Source organism: Camelus bactrianus, chromosome 8 (assembly GCF_048773025.1).
Source record: "Camelus bactrianus isolate YW-2024 breed Bactrian camel chromosome 8, ASM4877302v1, whole genome shotgun sequence".
Lineage (NCBI taxonomy): Eukaryota > Metazoa > Chordata > Mammalia > Artiodactyla > Camelidae > Camelus > Camelus bactrianus.
The window spans coordinates 37,986,108-38,009,081 of NC_133546.1; the positions used below are offsets into that span (position 1 = coordinate 37,986,108).

General features: G+C 34.3%; 1 protein-coding gene across 5 annotated transcripts in view; it reads left to right on the plus strand.

Annotated features, from left to right (window-relative positions):
• CEP85L (centrosomal protein 85L) overlaps window positions 1-22,974 on the plus strand; it is a 177,070-nt gene that overhangs the window by 115,750 nt on the left and 38,346 nt on the right. For 4 of the 5 annotated variants that reach the window (XR_012508651.1, XR_012508652.1, XR_012508650.1 and 1 more), the window contains exons 8-12: window positions 3,804-3,983; window positions 4,862-5,014; window positions 7,020-7,174; window positions 10,346-10,463; window positions 11,049-11,099. Coding sequence is in view for 2 of the 5 variants with exons in the window: in XM_074368430.1 (XP_074224531.1) it covers window positions 3,804-3,983; window positions 4,862-5,014; window positions 7,020-7,174; window positions 10,346-10,463; window positions 11,049-11,099 (657 nt within the window). In the remaining 3 variants the exon portion in view is untranslated. Of the gene's footprint in view, window positions 1-3,803; window positions 3,984-4,861; window positions 5,015-7,019; window positions 7,175-10,345; window positions 10,464-11,048; window positions 11,100-14,398; window positions 15,035-22,974 lie in introns of those variants that run through there. The other variant, XM_074368431.1, reaches the window with a different exon arrangement.

A 22,974-nucleotide genomic window follows, 5' to 3' on the forward strand; every position in this document is an offset into this window, starting at 1 on the left:
AGGAGGAAAGATGATTGTAGATATTTCAGAGATACCTGCTGAGATGGGTTAGTTATTGACAACACTGAGAACATACTTTTTCAGAAATTATCTTTTTAAAATAGACATTTTAGAATGGGTATAGAAATCTTGGTCAGAGTCATTTTTCCCTAGAAATCAGAAAGCATTTTTCCACGGTCATCTTGGTCAGTTTTCAGAACTCTTGTGAAATTCAGTCCCTTCAGATTCTTTGTGTCAAATGTTTTGTTGTTGTTGTTGTTGTTGTTGTTGAAGCTTTTAAGATTTATTTCTTCATCCTCTTGAAATTTCAGAGGTTATACCTTGGAGTTTATTTATTTTTATTCATTATGCTAGTATTTATGTCCTCTATTTTTGGGAAACATGTTTTTTCAACTTCTGGTGTTCCTTCTCATCAGATGTTGGACCTTCTGAATTAATCATCTTGCTACTGTTCTGGTATTGGGGATTTTAAAAAGGTTCTCTTCTGCTATTTCTATCAGTTTTTTAAAAATCTTTCTCTTTTGGGGTGTTGATAGCACAGACTTCTTAAATCGTGTAACTTTCTTGTTATATAATACCATTACTAAATTCCCATTTCCAGTGAATTAAGGTTGAACTCTGAACTTGTGATTCTAAAGTATGGTCCCACTTAGATATTTTAATTTCTCCCTCTTAAAATCTATCCTTTAAACAAACATGGGTACTCTGCATGTATTCCATCTTTTACCTTTTTAGAATGTTCTTTCTAGTATGCTTATCTCCTTTTCTCCATTCCTGCCAGAATCCTGCTTACTTTCAAAGTGTCTCAAAAGCTACCTCCCCAGTAAAGCCTTTTCCCTAATTCTCCCAAAGCCCTCTTCATTTATCCTCTCACCTCCCAACACTTTGTACTTAAGATGGCTTTTCTTTGGCTGCCATACCATTCTGTGTCCTATATGGTTATCTAAGGGTTTCTCTTATGCCTCTCATTAGAATTTGAGTTTGTAAAGGGCATCACCTGAGTCTGTCATCTTTGATTTGAAATAGCCTATATATGATAAATGCTGTTTATGTAATTTTAAAAATTTTATTTCCTTCCAGTTTTATTGAGATATAATTGACATATAGAACTGTGTAAGTTTAAGGTGTACAGCCTAATGATCTGACTTTCATACATCATGAATGATTACCACAATAAGTTTAGTGAATATCCATCATCTCATATAGATACAAAATAAAAGAAAAAATATATTTTTTCCTGGTGATGAGAACTCTTAGGATTTACTCTCAACAATTTTCATATATAACATACAGCAGTGTTAATTATATTTATCGTGCTGTATGTTACATCCCTACTACTTATAACTAGAAGTTTGTACCTTTTGACCACTTTCATCCAATTTCCCCTCCTCCTCCCCCCTGCCTCTGGGAACCACAAATCTGATCTTTGTTTTCCATTGAGTTTTTTTGTTTTTGGAGTATAATTGGCCTACAACACTGTTAGTTCCTGGTGTACAACATAATGATATGATATTTCTGTACATTGCAAAATGGTGACCATGATAAGTCTAGTTATCTTCTGCCACCATACAAAGATGTTACATTATTATTGACTATATTCCCAACACTACATTTCATACCTGTGACTTCCTAATTTTGTAACTGAAAGTTTGTACCTCTTAATCTCCCTCACCTGTTTGTTCTCTGTATCTATGATGCTGTTTTTGTTATGTTTGTTCATTTGTTTTGTTCTTTAGATTACACATATAAGTGAAATCATATGAAATTTGCCTATTTCTGTCTGACTTAACTTCACTGGGCATAATACTCTCCAGGTCCATGCATATTGTTGCAAATGGCAAGATTTCATTCTTTTTTGTAGCTGAGTAATATTCTATTATGTACCACATTTTCTTTATACATTCATCTATTGATAGGCACTTAAGTTGCTTCCATATCTTGGCTATTGTACACACTGTTGCCGTAAGCATAGGGTTGCATATATCGTTTCGAATTACCGTTTTTGTTTTCTTCGAATAAATACCCAGGAGTGGAATTGCTGGATCATATGGTAGTTCTGGTTCTAATTTTTTGAGAAACTGCTCTACTGTTTGCCACAATGTCTTCACCAGTTTGCATTCCCACCAACAGTGCAAAGGATTCCTTCTCTGCGCATCCTGGCCAACACTTGTTAATTTGTTGTCTTTTTGCTGATAGCTGTTCTGACAGGTGTGAGGTAGTGTCTCATTCTGGTTTTAATTTGCATTTCCCCTGTGACGAGTGATGTTGAGTACCTTTTCACATGCCTGTTGGCCATCTGTATGTTCTCTTTGGAAAAATGTCTATTCAAGTCCTCTGCCCATTTTTTAATTGCTTTTTTCTTCATGTTGAGTTGTATGAGTTTTTTGTATATTTTAGATATTAAATCATTGTCAGATATATCATTTTCCATTATCTTCTCCCATTCAGAGGTGGCCTTTTCATTTTGTTGGTAGTTTCCTTCATTGTGCAAAAGCTTTTTAGTTTGATTTAGTCCCATTTGTTTATTTTTGCTTTTGTTACCCTTGCCTGAGGAGACATAATCCAAAAAAATATTGCTCATCTAATTGCAAAGAGTGGACTGCCTATGTTTTCTTCTAGAAGTTTTATGGTTTCAGGTCTTATACTTAAGTCTTTAATCCATTTTGAGTTTATTTTTGTAAATGGTGAGTTTGATTCCTTTTCATGTAGTTGTCCAGTTTTCCCAACACCATTTATTGAAGGAGCTGTTTTTCCCTATTGTATACTCTTGCCTCCTTTATCATAGATCAGTTGACCAAATAAGTATGAGTGCTTTTCTGGACTCTATTGTGTTCCATTGATTTATGTCTCTGTTTTTGTGCTAGTACCATACTGTTTATATAATTTTTGAATTGCGTCTCTACCTTTTGAAGAAGTATGAGTTCTTCAAGGCCTAGTTCAAGTTCACTTCTGTAAAACCCTTCCAGAGCTACTACACATATAACTGTCTTAGCAATTAGACAGTTTTTGTCGTCTTTTTCTGTGTGACGCTTCTTTAAACTGGTGGGACCTTGTTTTATTAACTCTTGACTCCCCAGTACACAGTGCATAACATATATATTTAGTAAATGAAAAAATAATCTGTTTCTTTACTTTCACATTACTTTGTTAGTATCTCTTATAGCACTTATCACATTCTAATTTCTTTGTGGAAGTATTTATATTTCCTGCCCTCCCCTTCCAGATTCTAATGCTGCAAGGGGAAGGGGAGGGGAAAGATCTTGTCTGACTTTCCTTCAAAGCTTTACTCATGGAAAGAATAGTAGCATTTATTCATTCAGCAATTATTTTTTGAGCATTTATTTTGTGCCAGTCACTGTTAAATGGACAAAAATCCCTGATCTCATGGACATTACTTTGGCTAGCTAGGAGAAACACTATTAATACCTATTGAATTTAGTATTAGCTGAAAATGATCACCTGTGAGGAAATATTTCTTTAGCTTTTATTTATTTCCCTAGAATTTTTACTTCTATATAGTGTACCTTTTACACTCTAATTATACTTTTTAGCCAAATAATAGCTGCCTTTTATTAAGCATCTGCTCTGTGCTAGGGACTTTACATGACTTGGTGATAATAAGCGATTTGATTTAATCATGACACGTAATTAGGAAGCAGGAGAGCTGGGATTTATGCCAAGGTCTGTCTGTTGTTAAAGGCTATGTGTACTCTTTGTGCTGTACCTCATTTCTAATTTCTTTCCATTTGTTCAAGACGAGTAAACTTTTAAAACCTTATCTATATTTTTTTCTTTCTGAATAGCCACAATATGAGAACACTTCCCTCCAGACTCCATTTTCAGATCAGTCAGCATCCCATTCCCAGCAAGACGAGCTTGAGCAAAAACGCGCATCTACTGAGAAAGAGGTTTTACAGCTCAATCAGTTTCTCAAACAAAGAATAAGCCAATTTAGTGAAGAGAAGAAGAAACTGGAGGAAAAGGTAGGTATTTTTCATAAAGTTGAATGAGGTCAGTGACATTCCTTCAGCAGATAATTATGTCATCTACACTGTGCCAGGTGTCATACCAGGTTATATTTATATTGAAGTAATTAGTTTTATAGCAACTTTTGGGAAACCCTGTGCTATTTACAAAAATCCAGCCACTTCCCGCCCCTTTTTTTTTTGAGAGATCAGAATACCGTTGTATATTATATTATGTTTTTATAAGTAATAGTAAAACTTTTTAAAAGTTAGTTGCCTACACTGAGATGAGACACCAATAACTGTTCTCCTTTTTCTTTTGGGGCCCTATATCTTTGTCATGTGGGACATGAAGGATTGGTAAATAAAATAAAAGTGGTCTTTCTTTTATAAGCAAATGACTTCAAGTTATTTAAGCTGAAGTCCTTGTTTCAGAAGTAGCTAAAAGCCAAATACTATTTCTGTCTTTCTGGGTACCAAATAACATTTTTCAGTGACAAATTATAATGTAGCATTTCAAAGGTATTTTAAATATCATTTAAACTCAACACACTTTCAACGTCTACATAACACTGTTGAAATGACAAAGATATCGATAGTCTTGACCAAATTTACACATGTACAGGCAATAAAAACTACACCAATATTGTTACCTGGCTAACCATCAGTTGTAAAATCAAACAAAAATTCCAAAACTCTTTATTTCAGTGTTAGGAGAACTTGAAAAATGTGAATCTTAGAATTTATGAAATAAGATAAATCATACTTAAGTTGGTGGTGGTCTTAACTATATCTGGAACTGTTGGTAAATACACTGATGCCTGAGATTAGGATGTTGGTTTTGATAATATTTTTTTGACACAGAACCATTAAATATTCATAATCTTTTTCTTTAGCTTAAAACCAGAGATAGATACATCAGTAGCCTGAAAAAGAAATGCCAGAAGGAGGCTGAACAAAATAAAGAAAAGCAGAGGAGAATTGAGACCTTGGAAAAGTATCTAGCTGATCTTCCAACTCTTGATGATGTGCAGAGTCAGAGTCTACAGGTAACGGGAAATAAAATGCTTATCTTTAAGTGACATGAAAACATTACTTTTAAGTTGACTCTTTAGACATTTAATTTTTTATTTTTATTCATTTTATAAATTTTTGTAATTAAAATTTACTTATATATTTGGCTAATTATAAATTACATCTTTGTGCTTAATTGCTATTTTTATTAACTTTAATTAGAAACTTTTCTTCATTTAAGCATAAATAGATCTTTCTTGTTCTTAATTAATATGCAGTTCCCTTCCTAATGAACCTGTCATTTACTGTTGAACTCTTCATTCCTAAACCAGTGATGCCCCACCCCATACACACACATGCATGTCCCTCAGTTTTGACTTTTCCCAGTATTCTCTGGGATCCACCAAGGCTTAACAAGACCTTTTAGGGCTATCTTTCCAGGTATTTGATTTGTTTTAATCATTCTTATTAATCTTTCCATGCATTCTTTCTTATATTTTAATCTATGACCGCATTTACTCCTCCGACTTCTCTTCTGACCATTTTCCTTTCTTAGCAGTTTTTCATCCAAAATCTTTCTACCAACTCTGTTGAGGCCTGTCGTCTTGAAGACTTATTTGTAAATCCATTAAACTTACTCTTCAGTCTTTTCTCACAATCTTTCTAAGCATGGGATTTTCAGTCTCAGAACTATTGACATTTGAGGGCAGGTAATTTTTTTGTCATGGGATTCTGTCCTGTGCATTAAAGGATGCTTAACAACATCTCTGGGCTCTACCCACTGGATGCCCATAGCACTGCTCCTCCTCTTCCCCCTAAAACCAGAAATGTCTACAGATATTTCCAAATGCCTCCTGGGGTGAGTGGGAGGAGATCACTCCTAGTTGAGAATCATTGATCTAATCCATGGAGTATCATTATTCTGTAGACTCTAGACTTACAACACATTATCTGTTTATGTTAATTTATAAATTGTAAAACTAAGAGAGGATGATGTCCTGAAAAAATAAAGAAGGACCCATAGGAGTTTATATGAGCAAGAACAGAGAGGAATATAGATTTTAAAACATGTACTCATGCCACATTACACCCATTAAGATGGCTAATATCTGAAAAGCAAAATAACAGGCATTGGTAATGATGTGGTGAATTAGAATCCCTTGTGCACTATTGACGGGAATGTAAAATGGTATAGCCACTATTGAAAACCATATGATGGTTCCTCAAAAAAATTTAAAATAGAATTACCATATGCTCTATCAATTCCATTTCTGGTTATATACTCAAAATAATTGAAAGCAGGATCTCAAAAAGATGTTTGTACACAATGAATATTCATAGCAGCATTATTTACAATAGCCAAAAGGCAGAGGCAACCCAAGTGTCCACCAGTAGGTAAATGGATGAGCAAACTGTGGTGTATACATAAAATTCAGCCTTAAAAGGAAAGACATCTTGACACATGCTACAACATGGATGAACCTGTGGACATTTTGCCAAGCGAAATAAGCTAGTCACAAAGATAAATTGATTAAAGATAAATAAATTAGAGAAAAATCGATATGAGGTACCTAAAGTAGTCAGATTCAGAGAGACAGACAGTCAAAGCCTGGGACTAAGGGGAGAGGTCGTTAGGGAGTTTGTTTTGTAAGATGGAAAGAGTTCTGGTGAGTAGTTGTACAACAGTATGAATGTACTTAACACTACTGAACTGTAGACTTAAAAATGGTTAGGATGCTAAATTTTATGCTACATATATTTTGCCACAATTGAAAATAAAATTTTTAAAATACCCCCAAATTAAGGTCATTCACCTTTCTCTGTCTTCTAGAAATTTCTGACCCCATTCTCTTCTCCATAATCCCATTCTCCCAGCTCCCTTTTCACAAAGGAGGAGATAATGTTAAGTACTGTACATGAAATGCAGATATTGTGATTTAAACCATAAATCTATTAATTCTTGAGAACCTAGTAACAGTTTTCTGGTAGAAACACACTTAATATTCCTTGTGTTATAAACTTTAAAAAATTTCTCCTTAGCTACAAGTTCTAGAAGAAAAAAATAAGAATTTGCAAGAAACTTTGATAGATATGGAAAAAGAGCTTGAAGAGTTCAAAAAGCAGTGCCAAGAAAAAGAGGCACAGCTAATATGCCAGAAAAGGAAAGAGAAGGAGTTGGTGACTACAGTTCAGAGGTAAGAAAACCTTTGGTAATTCTTTTATGTTATTCTTTATTTTTCATAAATAAAGTTTTATTTCATAAAAAATAGTTATTATTTTTCATAAGGCATTTTACTTAAAATAAATGACTGTTTACCATGTACCTTCCAAGTTTACTCACATATCTTACCTCACGGGAGTCTTCTCTTTTAATTTAATACAGTTAGAATTGCAGTGAATATTAACTGCTAATATAGTTTGCCAATGTATTTAAGCAGGGAAATTAATATTAGAGTCCTGACAAACCTAGAAAACTATGCCATATATGCATCTACGTGTACTCTGTTTTGTAAAACTTAAAAAAAACTTTAATAGATTGTCAACTATAAATAGATTTAAACTATCCTGAAGAATAAGACAACAACAAAAAACTTAAGAAATGTACCTTTTATGCTTCTATCAGTTATATATAATTCAATGTAACTCACTTTTTAAATCAAAATCCATCTGATAATTCCATGCTAAAATTGCTTTACTACTGTTTTCAAAGTCTTAAATATGCCTGATCTACTTTTTTTCCTTGGATTTCAGTGCAGAAAACCTCTGATTTCTGGGACAATTCACACTCTTCAGTGTTTCTCATCGCACCTCCAAAAAAATTTATATTCCTTTGATTCTACCTTTAGTTTTCTCCAATTTTCTGCTTTATTTTTATTTATTTTTTTATTTTTTGAAGGTACAGGTATTTTTTTTAAATGTTACATCATCACCTTTTTTTTTTTGCCGGGGTGTGGGGTGGGGAAGGTAACTAGGTTATTACTCCACATCTTACATCCTATTCGCTAGTCTCAAAACGACTTCCTGGCCTCCACTAATTCAACCGTATATCTTTTTTCTTTCATCTTCTAACAAAATGAAAAGAGGTAATGCATTTGTTCTGTTTTATAGGGCATTATGATCATAAACTCAAGCTGTGCTGTTTTATGAAGAGAACTAGGAACACCTGAAACTAATTTGCATGTCTGTTTCATTCCGTTGTGCGCTTTCACATATTTAATATGATTTTATACCTTCTCTTTTATTTAGATTTTCTCTTTTATTAGGTTTTTGAAGAACATTGAGCCTAGTATTCTTGATTTGGAAAGATTTAGTATAGTACACTTCAGAATCCATTTTCTGTGTCTTATCTTGATACTCTCTTGAGATGATACCATCCTAGGAAACTTCTCTTGATTTTTAGTAGATGTAAAGGACCAAAGAAGGTCTTCTAAAGTCCTTCAATATTGTATGGCTGTAGGATCACTTGACTTGAGGGGTAGGAATGTTATTTCAGTTTCCTCAGCTACATGATGTAGACTTACTTAAGTTGCAGAAGAACTTCAGATGTGTTATGTGACTATAAATTATATATCATTACATTTATCTGTTTTTATGTAATATCCCTAAGTTTCCTGCTTTGTGAATACATAAGAACTTTGGGGATTTAAAGATGAGATAAGAAAAATTTTCCGTTAGAAATGAAAACCTGAGTAAAATATATGGATGGGATTAATGTGGTAGTTGGTACCTTTGCTATTCAAGAGATTTATTACTTTTCTAAGTGAGTGTACTTCATAACATAAACAAAACAAAAATGTACATGAAAGAAGATTTGTTTGATATTTTTCCATGACAGAGTATGTTTTCCCCTCTACATGGCTGGTTCTTTTTTCCCTTTTTAATATGAAAGATCTTAATAATTTCAATGTAATTATTTTCTTGGAATGTTATAAGTACATAGAATTAGTGTCTTCACACTGAACTGGGACAAAAACAACATATTTTTCACTTTTAGACTGAAAAAGCAAATACTTTTATGACTAGTAACAATATATATTGCAGAGCACTCAGTACATTCATAATATATAAAAACTTCTCTGGTGCCATTGTTTAACACATCTTTCTTATACTATTTAGGACTGTCAGCTCTTTGTCCATAGTCTAGATACAGCATTTCTTCTTTGTAGGGAGGCAGGAGACAGAAAGCACAATAGCCATAATACTTGAAAGAAAAAAAATAATGAAAATATCAAAACCCACATTGTAAGTCTATTTCTCTTAGCGTTTTGCAACTCGAGTGTGATTACAGGCTAAAGTGGAACTGTTCCTTGATGTCTTGCTGTTGTGTTTGGTTTTGGTCATTATTGCTGATGGTAAAGTTTCTTTTAACCCAATAAATACTATTCTTCCTTTCTCAAAGCTAACATTCCACCCCCAAAACCCCCCCCCACCACCACCACATACACCTCGTCTGCCCTTCGTCTTTTATTCTTATCTGACTTTTTTTTTTTTTTGGTTTCAAGTTTATTTATCTATTTGTTTTTTAATGGCAGTACTGAGGATTGAACCCAGGACCTCATGCATGCTAGGCATGCACTCTGCCACTGAGCTATACCCTCCCCCCTTCTTTTTTTAAAAATTATTTTATTTATTTATTTTTTAGTGGGGGGAAGTAATTAGATTTATTTATTTTTGGAGGAGATACTGGGGACTGAACCCAGGACCTTGTGTATGCTAAGCATGTGCTCTACCACTTGAGCTATACCCTCCCCACTATCTTTTATTCTTAATGTACCGAAGGGACTACTTTTTTGTTGTTCCATCTTCTAAAACGCAACTCTAGGCCAAGCATAGCATGAGAAACTGTTAGGCCAAGTAATAAGTATATTAGATAGTTGCTCTGTTAATGAAGGAGAGATGTAATTCTGCTGGTTTAGGCGCCAGCTATCCTTACAAACAAACTTTTGCTGAACTCAGAATGAAGGGCAGAAGATGGGTATCCATATTCTTAGACTCCCTAGCACAGTCATCCTAATCAAGGAACTCTGCTTTTTGGGAAGAGGGAAAGTATGGGGCTTAGATTACAGAGCTCAGATTAGGGGCATGAAGGACTTCACTAGGTCCTAATGATGTCATAATACTAAATAACTCTTGCCTCTGGTCTCATATTTGCTATTTCTGAAAAGATAACCAGCCTCCATTGTATTTCTTACTTGTATGAAATATAGGCACTCAATTTGTTCATCTGCTGTCTGTAGGTCTTTATTATTGCTGGCTTTAAAAAATATTTTAGACCCTAAGAAGGGACTTCATTTATGTTGAAGTCATTTACCAAATTCAGCACATGGAGCTTATTTTCTTCATATAATTATGTCTTTCTAAAACAGTTTGCAGCAAAAAGTAGAAAGATGTCTTGAAGATGGAATTCGCCTTCCCATGTTAGATGCAAAACAGCTTCAGAATGAAAATGATAACCTGAGAGAACAGAATGAGAATGCTACTAAGGTCAGTACATCTCCTTTGATAATGACCTTTGATAGTGAACTTTGGTAGTGAAATCTATACTATATGAATAAATTTGCAGATAAATAATTTATACTTACTTCTTTTTTATTTATATTTTTGCTAATATTTATAATTTATGGAATTTTAGTTTCAATATTTTTATTTGGAAATAAAATAGTAATTTAAGTAACTTTAAATAATTTAAATTTAAATAAAAGCCCAAATAAAGAAATTATATTACTTCCTAGCAAAAACAATGGGATATCTTTTTCCTTCCTAAATTATTCAAAATCTGTCTCAAAGTTATGTTTATAAATTGTATAGATTAGAGAAAAGTTTTGTCAAGCACTAACGAAAGACATTTGCAGTTTTGTATTGTATGTGTGAATCCAAGTCATATGGCTATTTAAAGGATACTCAATATGAGTACTTCTGGTAAAAAAAAAAATAACACACCTTGATTTTTTAAAATATGAATTTATAATTCCCTCTGCTTTTGTTTTCTTGAAATTTGGTACTTCTAAAAAAGCAATGGAAAAATCAGTTTGATTCAGACTGATGTATTTCCTGTGTTCTGTGTTCTAGATAATAGACAGCCAACAAGATGAGATTGACAGAATGATTTTAGAAATTCAGGTAAGAAGTGTTTTGTGCTTATTTTAATTTAACTCTGTACTGATTTACTCTCAATGATTACATATCTAAAAATATTAAAGCATATATGTTTTTGTATGAAAAGATTAATAGCATTTGAGGTGACATTGCAAATTCTTCAATATTAATCTTTCAGTTTTTTAGAACAAAAATGATATTTGGTAAATCAGTTCTTCAAAATTGTGAAGATTATTCTTCTCTATTCCTTACCTCTTATCTTTTTAATTGGGTGTAGTCTGTCTCTACTACTGAGAACATACTTGGTTAAAGTCATCAGTGATTTGCTAATTAAAGACAATGGGCTGTCTTTAGTCCATTGTGATTGCCCGCTCCCTCCTAATAAGTCTATACGTTATTTTTTCTGTGTTTTCAAAATATAATACTTCGTTTACATGTTTGTGTCTTTGCCTCCTACTTAGTTTTTTGAGAGTTGAGTATGGTAGATCGTTCTGCATATCTAGAGCTTAGAATGTCTAACCCATAATACAAACCAAAATTTGTAGACTTAATGGATTTTCATTCTTTTATTGATTTGCCAGACATTTACTGAGCATCCGCATATAAGCCAGGTACTGTTCTTGGCACTGTAGATTCATTAGTGAACAAAGCAAGTCCCTGGCCATTCTAGTGGGGTGAGATGGAGAAAATGGAAATATAATGTCAGGTAGAAATACTTGCTATTATTAAAAAAAAAAAAAAAGAAAGAAAAGAAAAAGAAAAGTTGATAGAGGGTGATGACAGATAGTGCTGCATTAGATACAGCAGTCATGAAGTTTTTCTTGAGGAAGCAATATTTGAACGTAGATCTGAATGAAGATAACCAGGGGAAGAACATTCGAGGCAAGGAGAGCAGCCAGTGCCCTGACTGTGCCTGGTGTACTCCAAGACTAGTAAGAAGGCTGCTAGTCTGGAACACAGTGATCATGAGGTATAGTGAGAGGTGACTGAACGGTAGAAAGTAGCCTAGGGCAGATCACATAGGGGTATATGTCTTCGTATTTTATTCTAAGTATGATGGAAAGCCATTGGACAGATTTTGCTGAATCACTTTATTTTTATACCTCCTAATTTGAATATTAATTCTCAAAAATGGAAGTAAAAAAGAAAAACATAAATGGTTGAGTGTCAGAATTTATGGACAATCTGCTTTGATTTTCTTCTGGCCACATTAAGTGATCTATCAAGTTAATCAAACAATACTTCAGTTCAACAAATGGGTGGACTTGTTGAATTGATTCACAGAAGTTGTTAAACTCTTTAGTTTGTATTCCCACAGTCATAACTTTAGTTGTTCTGCAAGCCATTCGAATCACAAAATGCTTAGCTTCCTTCAGCCGTTATTTTGTATCATAGACCACAATGAAAGGAATATCTATTTCATGTGGTAACATTTTCCAAGGAGTGAATCTTATAAAAATTATCTCAATCCAAACTGAGGACAGTCAGTGTTGTCCTTTGGCATTGACATTTTGTTGGGTAAAACTTGCAGAATTTTTGAAAAATTTATTTGTAGGATTTGTCACATACTCTCTCTCACATTATAGATGTTTAGGATATATTTTATTAATTGAAATGTGCATTTTTTTCCATTCGTGGAAGCATCATGATGCAATTTACTGTTACACATTAACCAAGTCTTTTAATCATATTTAGATATGGCTGTATGTCAATAAATATGTGGAAGAATATATAATTATATGGCTTTCCATTCTTTGATCTTAAAATGCTTGAGTTAACATTCTTATACTTCTTCAAGCTAATTAGAGAATGGAAGTCAAATTAATGAGATGCATTTATTTCCAAATATTCAGGCCCAAACAATATACTCATTAATTCTATTGTCTTATCTTTTGAAGCAATTGCTGTCTTGTTTTGTTTTTTGTTTTTTGGTCTTAGCCATTCTGACCATCTAGGTCTATAAATTTAGGACATAGTTTGCTCACAGAGATAAACAGCAAATGTTGATAACTAAGCTCTACATATTTACCAAGATATTATTTAAAAAGAAAATTACAGATGGAGACAAATATGCCTCAGATAATGCGAAAATTTTTTGCTTAACATACTCATTTAAACTTGTTATTTTTGGCACTTCACAGTTGAAAAACCTTGAGTTTTATGTTTCTTTTGTTATTTGGCTATTTGTGATAGATATAAAAGGTATGTACTCTGTAAAAAGCTGAAAACTTCAGAATATTGTTTATTCTGAAAAAATGAATACTAGTTATTTACCTATCATTGGAAACCACAGGATCCTAAAGAGAGCACTTTGGGTTGAAAAAGTATTCTTGTTGCTTTATATTATAATTAATGGGCATATCATCAAGTTGATACACATAATAGAGAATTCCCTCCAATTACTAGTTATTTAGAGCTCCTAGCTTTTCATTTTGCTTAAAGGATGGCCAGCCTTACTCCCGTGTAGATTGTGATGTCCTTCCAATGTGCTCAAGCTATTTAATTCCTTCAGATACCTTTTCATGACCAAAATAACACAGATACTTTACAGTTAAGAATAGCAAAGAACTTCACAACCATTTGTAACATGAATTATGCATTTTAGCTATTAGTATACTATTAAGTTTATTATAAAATGTCACTGCCATTCTAGTTTGCATATTTTGTCCCCCCATAGTGCTGGGAAGTTGTTCCATTTTTGAGTGTTCAGTAGACAAAGTCAACTTGGTATTATCAGAATTTCACGTTTCACTGCTTTGTTATATCCCTGCAAACTATTGAGAAAGCCAAATTTGTTATAAAGTTTACTTGGCTGATTCAGAGTACTGCATTGCCTTGGGGACAACAGGTTATTCTTACAGTTTAAATTTTATGACAGAAGAGAAAAGTAAAATCCCATGTTTATTTTATGTACAATTCATAGGAGATAAAAATAAAGCATTGTCACAGAGTAAAAATGCTATTATTTAAAATACAACTGTAGTTTACCACCTTACACCAGAAGTCAAATAAATACATACCTGGTGTAGGTCAGTGGCAAGTTTATTGATTCACAACTTTGGAAGTTTGGGGAGAAATCAGTCTTCTGCTAGTTATATTGTGTTTGTTGTTGAATATAGAAAAAGTAGTATTTCAGGTAAAAGTATATGCTGATTTTGAAGTTGATTTCAGTGCTATAAAAACAAATTTATCTACTATTTTGTTCAACCATCAGATGATATTGTTAATTGGTATGAACACCTTTACTCATTGATCCTTTAGAAATATTGCCATTCTTTATGTTCATGAAACCAGTTCGCTAAACTGGCTTCTCCTCTTAACAGGTTTTTCTTCTGTCAATTTGCAATATATAAAGACTTTTGCAGTAGAATGTTTTCCATCATTTTCAATAAACATGGCTACAGTCAGAATGTGTATAAGTTCTTCATTGGGCATTACTTTTCTTCCTATTTATTTCTCAAAAGTTCATTTCACCTACTACATAAGCTCGTTTCTGGTGAACTGTTATCAATGTATGTTATTGTAATCTTTTGGCAGAGGAGACACAATGTAAAAAGTTTTGTTATGATTATTTGTTTTTGCTAACATATAAAAAAGTTTCATTGAAAGAACTTATGCATTTAAATGGCCTTTCTGAATTGACAGCTATCAATGAATGATAATATCACAAAAGTAAGAATGGTGCTTTAAAAGCCTTTAAGACTATTCACTTTTAACAGCATGATTGAGACCACCTATCTTAAAACTGTGACAGTCTATCCTGTTTATAACGCTTCAAGAGAAGTTCCTTCCACAGCCTCAGAAGGTTTTATTCCAATTTTTAGAAAATTTCTTCATTAAACAGGTTTTCTCAGTAGATACTGTGAGAAAATGGATCATAATCCTGTACAATGTCATATAGGCAGAATATAAGAATTTATTTTCTTTACCCTAAATAAATATTGATTTGTTTCCCATTATTATTGTGTGATGTTTCTTTTATTTTTTATATTATCCTACTTTTGTAATATGCCGTGACATGAAATCTTTCCCAAAGTTTTTTAATTTTTAAGTTTTACCTATGTGTAAGTGCGTTATATGTGTGAAAAACTGAAAATATTCTTATCAGAAATTAATACTAACTTTTAAAAAAAGCCTAGCAGCCAGAAATATGTATTCTATCAAGGCAAAAGTAGCTTTTTTTAAAAATAAACTTTCTCTCTAATCTTTGTACTTAGAGAAAAATCTTTAATGTGCATATAGGCCTGTTGTGTGCACATTACAGTTGTTGCTTAATTGAAGTCTTAGAAGAAGATATGTAATAGGTGGATTTAACTTTTGAAAAATCAGTTCTTTGCATCTGATGTGGGGAGTTGCAGAAAGGGAGTCAGCTCACTTGAATCATGAAAGAATATTCTTGAGCCTGTTTATGCTGTGAGTGGTCACCAAACCTGTATGGATATTCAGATTATTTGGGGTGATTTTTAAAATACAGATTTCTGGGCCCCATTGTGAACATAATGAGTCAGTTTCTCTGGGGTGAAGCTTGAAATGTGTGTTTTTGACAAGTTCCCTGGGCAGTTCTGACTTGTGGCCTGATAGTAGTCTTGGTTCTAGAGCCCCTAGGAAGTCTGGTACAACCCTCAGCTTGCTCATTGGACCATGAGCAGAAATTGACTGGGAAGACTGAGATTTAAGTCCAAAAAGTGGTTTAGTTCTGAGACACCTGGCTGTGTTCTGACACATTTAAATTGTTTTGGTAGCTCTTACTTATAAGCCTGAGGACACATCAGGAGCTGGAAGAAAAGGAACCCAGGCAGGTGTTCTCTTCTTTTTATTGTGCTGATGTGTTAATAGCAGCTTTATTGGTGTGTAATTCACACCCTGTAGTTTACCCATTTAAACTGTACAATTCAATAATTTTTAGTATACTTACAGATGTATGGAACCAAGACCAGAGTTAATTTTAGAACATTTTTGTCATCTCAAGACTTGCCACTTTTCGCTGTCATTCTCTTAAACCCCATGCCCTCCTCAGCCGTAGCAGTCACTTCCTGTCTTTATAGATTGGGCTAGATATTTCATATAAATGTAATATGTGGTCTTTTGTAACTCTTCCTTGACCACACCAGCTATTAAGCTCCATTAATTGCCAGGTCAACACTGTTGTTTTCAGCAATGCCCTGTGGCATAAATTGCTTCATAGACAGGTCCATACTGGCTCCTTTGAAGGAATAGTTTCTTAGGTTAGTGTTTGAGATTTTTTCTGTTCCCAAGAGTGCCCTTCCCAGCTGTGTCTTTTACTGTTTCTCTCTTGGAAGCTGGCCAGCCTACGGTTTAGCCTGTTCAATGAATCTAACAATATCTTCCCAACCGCCTTTGGCCACAGCCTCCTGCTGTTTTGAGAGTGCCCTTAGGCTTGAACTTCACACTCTGTTGCAGATGAATTCAGTTCCTTCAGGGCTCTCTGTTCAGAGCTCTCTGTTCTGTGGCCTGTTTCTCCCCAGGCAAAATCTCTGAGCCTACCTGGTATAGGTGGGAACTATGTCACGCTTCTGAGTGACTCTCTAGGAGGGGAGCGCTAGTGGAGGATGGACCGGCACCTGCTCTGGATCTCTTGGCTTGCCTTTCTCAGTGGGGACTCCTGCCAAGAAGCCAAGACAGGGGCAGTCAGACGCCACTATTCTCAGTGGTGCTATACCCCAGGTAAAAAGCCTTCATCCCATGAGAGGGCCTGAGCAGAAGAATGGAGCCCCCATCTTTTGGCTGCACTTTCCTGGAACTTAGCTTCAGCTACAGGTAGCTGAATGCAAGGATGAGAAATACTGATGCCCTGCCTCTTCTAGGAAGATAATGTTCCAACTGGGAATTGGGGAGAGGGAGCCCTGTGTTCTTGGCTGTCCCAATCTGGAGTAGAATTTCTATCTTGCTGAGCTATGAGGGATTAGGGATTGAGTGGATTTTGTTTGAAATACCACAGACTTCTGCTGTTCTGAGTTGTAGTAGCTTTTCTTGAATGTGTGTTTCTTCATTTGCTATATGAACCATTTCTGAAACTTTAAATGTGCTTTTATAATTTGCACCAGTTTCTTTGGGGAACACGTCTGAGGAGTGCCTCATGGTATCATGCTGGAAGCAGAACTCTCAGGCAGGTTGTTTTTTAAAATTACATCGGGTAGCAGGATGATGGTTAACTTGAGAGGAATTTGAGCTGTACACTATCTTCAGTTATTATAGACAGAAACCTAAAAAATGACTATATTTATGGTACTTGCATATTAGTTTTACAAATATTTTTAAAATTCTTTTGATCAGTGTGGAAGAATGAGGAAAGGGAATTCACTATTTGTCCACACTTAGGCCAGAGTGAGAAATGGAACCTCTGTTGTCAGATGTAGAGGTGTCATTGACGATGCTGGTGATGGTACTACATGTTACAGAACAGTTCTTTCTGGTTTATGTTTATTATCACTAACCCTCAACAGTAATCTTACAAGGTAAGAAAGAGCATATTTTTATACATGAAGTTGCTGAGATTTAAAAAGGTGTGCCCAAGGTCTCCGCTAAGATTCTAATTCATGTCTGTCAGACCTCAGAGTTTGTGCCCTTGGCCGTTACTCCTGGCTGCCTCAAAGTGAAAAATCCTGAAATTAAAAAGTATTAGTCTGATCTTTCCTTGTGTAAGCCTTAAGGGAGGGAATAGTTTTAAGGGTGTTTTCCTGGAATGAAAGGTATTTAAACTGGAGTGCATTAGAAAACTAGTCCGCCGTGGGAAGCATCTTATGTTCAACCTGCCTAGAAGTAGGATTTGGAAATTTTGTCTCCGAAGTGAATGTTTTTTTAGTACATTATGCTGTACAATATGGTGGCATTATTAGCTCCTTGAGATGAATAAAATGCCTGCTTTTTTCCCCCTGATAATTATTTCAAGAGCTTTATAGTGGGTTCCCAGGGTCTTTGAACAATACTTATCCAGTTCAGCACTTAGCACAGTGCCTTGTGCATAAAAGATGCTCAGTAACTATTTTGAATGAGTGAACATAGCCTTTTACTTAAACAAAACCAAATTAGGTATTGAATTGTTACTTTTTCATGCTTTTTCACTTATTCATTAATTCAGTTCATACAGTAACTGTTAACTGAATTTCCAGCATGGACTAGGCACTCTTATAGGGGATAATTAGTGATAAAAGACGAGAAAAAAAAAAAAAAACCTTTGCCCACAAGAGCATTCACCCTTAATGCTGCATTTGGAATGGATTCTTTTTATTTCTAGCTTTATTAGTATAGTTGACAGGTAAAATTTTAAGTTATTAAAAGGGTATATATATCACAGTGATTTGAAATAAGAAATGGGCTTTTAAATATTTAGTATAAGAAGAAAGGAACTAGTATTTCTTGCATAAATATTTTGTACTAGGTACAGTTCATTTAGGATTTTTGGTCATAAGCAACAGAACCAATTCAATTTAGCCTAAGCAAAAATAGTAGAATCTGCTATATTACAAGAATGCAGAGATATCTGTGGAACCCATAGATTGGAGTGAAGCCTGGCTGCTCTTACTTCAGTCCGCTTCATTCTTTTCTCTCTCTGTAGACTGATTTCCTTTCCTTCTTTAGCTCACATGGCAGAATATGGCTGCCCCACAGCCCTTAAGCTCTGTAGTTCATTTCCGACTACCTGCAGAGACTAACTCATATGCTCTGGGTCGCATTTCCTCAGGTTTGGTCAGGTGTTCATTCAGCCCGATACAGTGAACTATGCCCCAGGAATATAGATATGACTACTTATGACCCATGGGATTTGTGAATAGGCAGACAACCAACAGTGTTGTCTACATACACATAGTATAATTTTCACAATACTTTACAAGGTTGGAAAATCATTCTGATGACTTCAGAGCTTAGAAAGATTAGATAGCTTAACCATGATTACATAGCACATAAACTATACACCCAGAGCCTAATTTTGTCTGATTCAAAAATCTTATTCTGTTGTCATTAACTCTATACTTTTTTTTTTCCAAACTGTTAACTTATATTTTTTGAGATATAATTGACATATAACATTGGTTTTAGGAGTGTAAAATAATGACTTGATATTTTTATGTATTGCAAAATGATCATCATAGTAAGTCTAATAATAAACGTCTATTACCACAGAATTACAACTGTTTTTTTCTTGTGATGAGAGCTTTTAAGATCTACTCTCTTTGCTGCTTTGAAATATACAATATAGGATTGTTAACTGTAGCCACCATGCTGTACATCACCAAAAAAAATAATAATAACTTATACCTTTTGACTACCTTTTTACCCCCTTTACCCATTCCCTCCCCTCTCTCACCCCCTTCCTTTGGCAACCGCGTATCTGTTCTGTATTATCTCTGAGTTTGGTTGTTTTTTTTTTTTTTTTAATTTCACATGTAAGTGAGATCATTCAGTATTTGTCTTTGTCTGGCTTATTTCACTTAGCATCATGTGCTCGAGTTCCATCCATGATGTTGAAAGATTTTATTTTATTTTATTTTAATTGAAGCACAGTCAATTACAGTGTGTCAATTTCTGGTGTACAGCATAATGTCCCAATTATGCATAAATGTACATATATTCATTTTCATATTCTTTTTCATTAAAGGTTATTACAAGATATTGAATATAGTTCCCTGTGCTAGACATAAGAAATTTTATTACCTATTTTATATATAGTGGTTAACATTTGCAAATCTCAAACTCCCAAATTTATCCCTTCTCACCCCTTTTCCCCCATTAACCATAAGATTTGTTTACTGTGTCTGAGAGTCTGCTTCTGTTTTGTAGATGAGTTCATTAGGGTCTTTTTTTTTCTTCTTTATTTTAGATTCCACATATAAGTGATATCATGTAGTATTTTTCTTTCTCTTTCTGTCTTATTTCACTTAGAATGATAATCTCCAGGTCCATCCATGTTGCTGCAAATGGCAATATTTTATTATTTTTTATGGCTGAGTAGTAGTCCATTGTCTAAATATACCACAACTGCTTTATCCATTCATCTGTTGATGGGCGTTTAGGTTGTTTCCATGTCTTAGTAATTGTATATAGCGCAACTTCGAATTAGCGTTCCCTCAGGATTCATTCTTTGTATGACTGAATAATAGTCCTATCTGTGTGTATATGTGTATAAAATCACATTTTCCTCATCCATTCGTTTGTTGATGGACATTTAGTTTGCTTGCATGTCTTGGCTATTGTAAATAATATTGCAGTGATCTCGGGGTGCACATATTTCAAGTTAGTGTTTTCATTTCCTTTGGATAAATTCCCAGAACTGGAATTGCTGGATCACATGGTAGCTCTATTTTTAGTTTCTTGAGGAACCTCCATAATGTTTCCCATAGTGGCACCAATTTACATTCCCATCAACAGCGCACAAGGGCTCCCTTTTCTCCACATCCTTGCTAACACTTGTTACTTCTTGTCTTTTTGATAGTAACCACTCTAACAAGTGTGAGGTGATATCTCATTGTGGTTTTGATTTAGATATCCCTGATTAGTTAGGCTGAGCAACTTTTCATGTGCCTGTTGGCCATTTGTATATTCTTTGGAAAAATGTCTTTTTAGACCTTTACCCTTTTAAAAATTGGATGATGATTATTTTTGCTCTTGAGTTGTATAAATTCTTTATATATGTTGGATATTAACCCCTTATTGGATATATGGTTATAATGTGCCTTGGAGTGGATCTCTTTGGATTCATGTGAACTCTCTTAGTTTCCTGGATCTGGATGTCTGTTTCCTTCCCCAGGTTAGGGAAGTTTTCAGCCATTACCTCACTGAAGTTTTCTATCCCTTTCTCTCTCTCCTCCTTAAAATGTGAGTGTTGGTCTGCGTAATGTTGTCCCATAAGTCCTTTAAACTGTCTTCACTCTTTTTCACTTTTCTTTTTGCTGCTCTGATTGCGTGAGTTTCACTGCCCCGTCTTTAGATTCGCTGATCCTTTTTTCTGCCTCACCTAGTCTACTGTTGAACACTCCCTGTTGTGTTATTCAGTTCAGTTAATGTATTCTTCAGCTCCGTGACTTCTATTTGGTACTTTCTTATATGTGTTGAAATTGTCACTTTGTTCTTACTTTGTTCTCCTTACCTTGGTGAGCATCTATAAAGATTATTTTCTATTATTTGGAAGTCTTTATCAGGTAAGTCACTTATCTCTGTTTTACTAAGGTATTTTTCTGAGGTTTTATCTTATTCTTAAATTTGGAACATATTTATTTTTCTTGACTCTCTGTGTTGGTTTCTATGATAAAACAGCCACCTCATCCAGTCTTGAAGGAGTGGCCTCGTGTAGGAGATGAAATTTTCTTAACTTAATTTTCTAAAAGGTGTTGAGAGAGACTATTAAATTTTATTAAAGAGTACATTCTGTTTATTACTGATTTCTAGATGCCATTTATCTTACCTTGTTAAGTATGCATGCTCCTTATTAATTGATATTTCTTATGATAGTAGCACTATTATCTTACCTTTTATGTATAGTTACATATGCTATTGGAAAAATACTATGCTTGTATTAATAAAACATAATGGCATGAAACCTTTCAACTGTACTTAGTAATAAAGTGACTGATTTATGCATTGTTTCTAGATGATTTAAATATGTACAATAAAATGATGGCCAAAAAATTGAGAGGAACTTGCTTTTTAAGGTTTTTTTGGTGATTGTTTTTGTTATTTGATTTATTTAACTAGACGGAATAAATTTAAGGTCTGTAGCATAAATCCTATTATAATAAAGATATAAGCAGGTTAGTATACTAGTATATAAAAATTGGACAGATTACCTTATTATATAGAAACTTGTCCATTTTATAATCTAGGGATAAGTTTAGTTCGTTTGTGGTATTTAAGGTTTATTTTGGAGACATGTAAATTACTTTCAGAATATTATATATCATATGTCAGTGAGCAAGATTAAGAGGTACAAACTTCCAGTTACAAAATGAATGAGTCACAGAGATGAAATATACAGTGAGGGGAATATAGTCAATCATATTGTAATAACTTTGTATGGTGACAGATGGTAACTAGACTTACTGTGATCATTTTGTAATGCATAGAAGTATTAAATCATTATATTGTGCACCTGGAATTAACATAGTGTTATAGGCCAGTTATACTGCAAAAATACACATACATGCACACACGGTCTCATATTTCAAAAAAGAGGCTTGTTTCTTTCCTAGGATTCTCTGTCTTCTCTTAGTGAGCCTGCGCAGTCTTCTGGCTTTTAAATACAATGTGTGTGCTCTCTACTCCCTAATTTCTATCTCCAGCTCAAAATGCTCCCCTGACCTTACAACTTGTATATCCAATTGCCTATTCAACGTCACCACTTGACATAGCAGACATAGCATGTTCAAAACTGAATTTCTTATTCCCCCAAACCAAAAACTCATAAACCCTGCTACACCTTCCTTATTTCCCATATCTATTAATGGCAAATCTGCCCTTCCATTTGCTGAGTCTGGAAATCTTTGACTTTTCTTCTACCTCACGTTTGTGAGCAAATCCTGTTTCCTCAAAATATATCTAGTATCTGGCCTCTTCTCCTGACTTCCACTGTTGCCACCCTGGTCCAAGTCATCTTCATTCTTTATCTGGATTATTTCTTTCTGCTTCCATCCTTGCTTGCCTACAGTGTGTTCTCATCAAACTGACCTATTCAGCAAAAACTAGATCATGCCGTATCTTCCCAGTACTTTTCAGTGGCTCCTCATTTTTTCCTGAGTAAAAATCATAGTTCTTACCCTGGCTTAGAAGAGCTTACACAATCTATCCCCTACATCGTCTTCCTTCTTTGACTTCATCTCTTACTGTTTTCTGTCACCCTGGCCCTCTTGCTTTTTTTCAAACAGAGAAGACACCTTGTGCCTCAGAA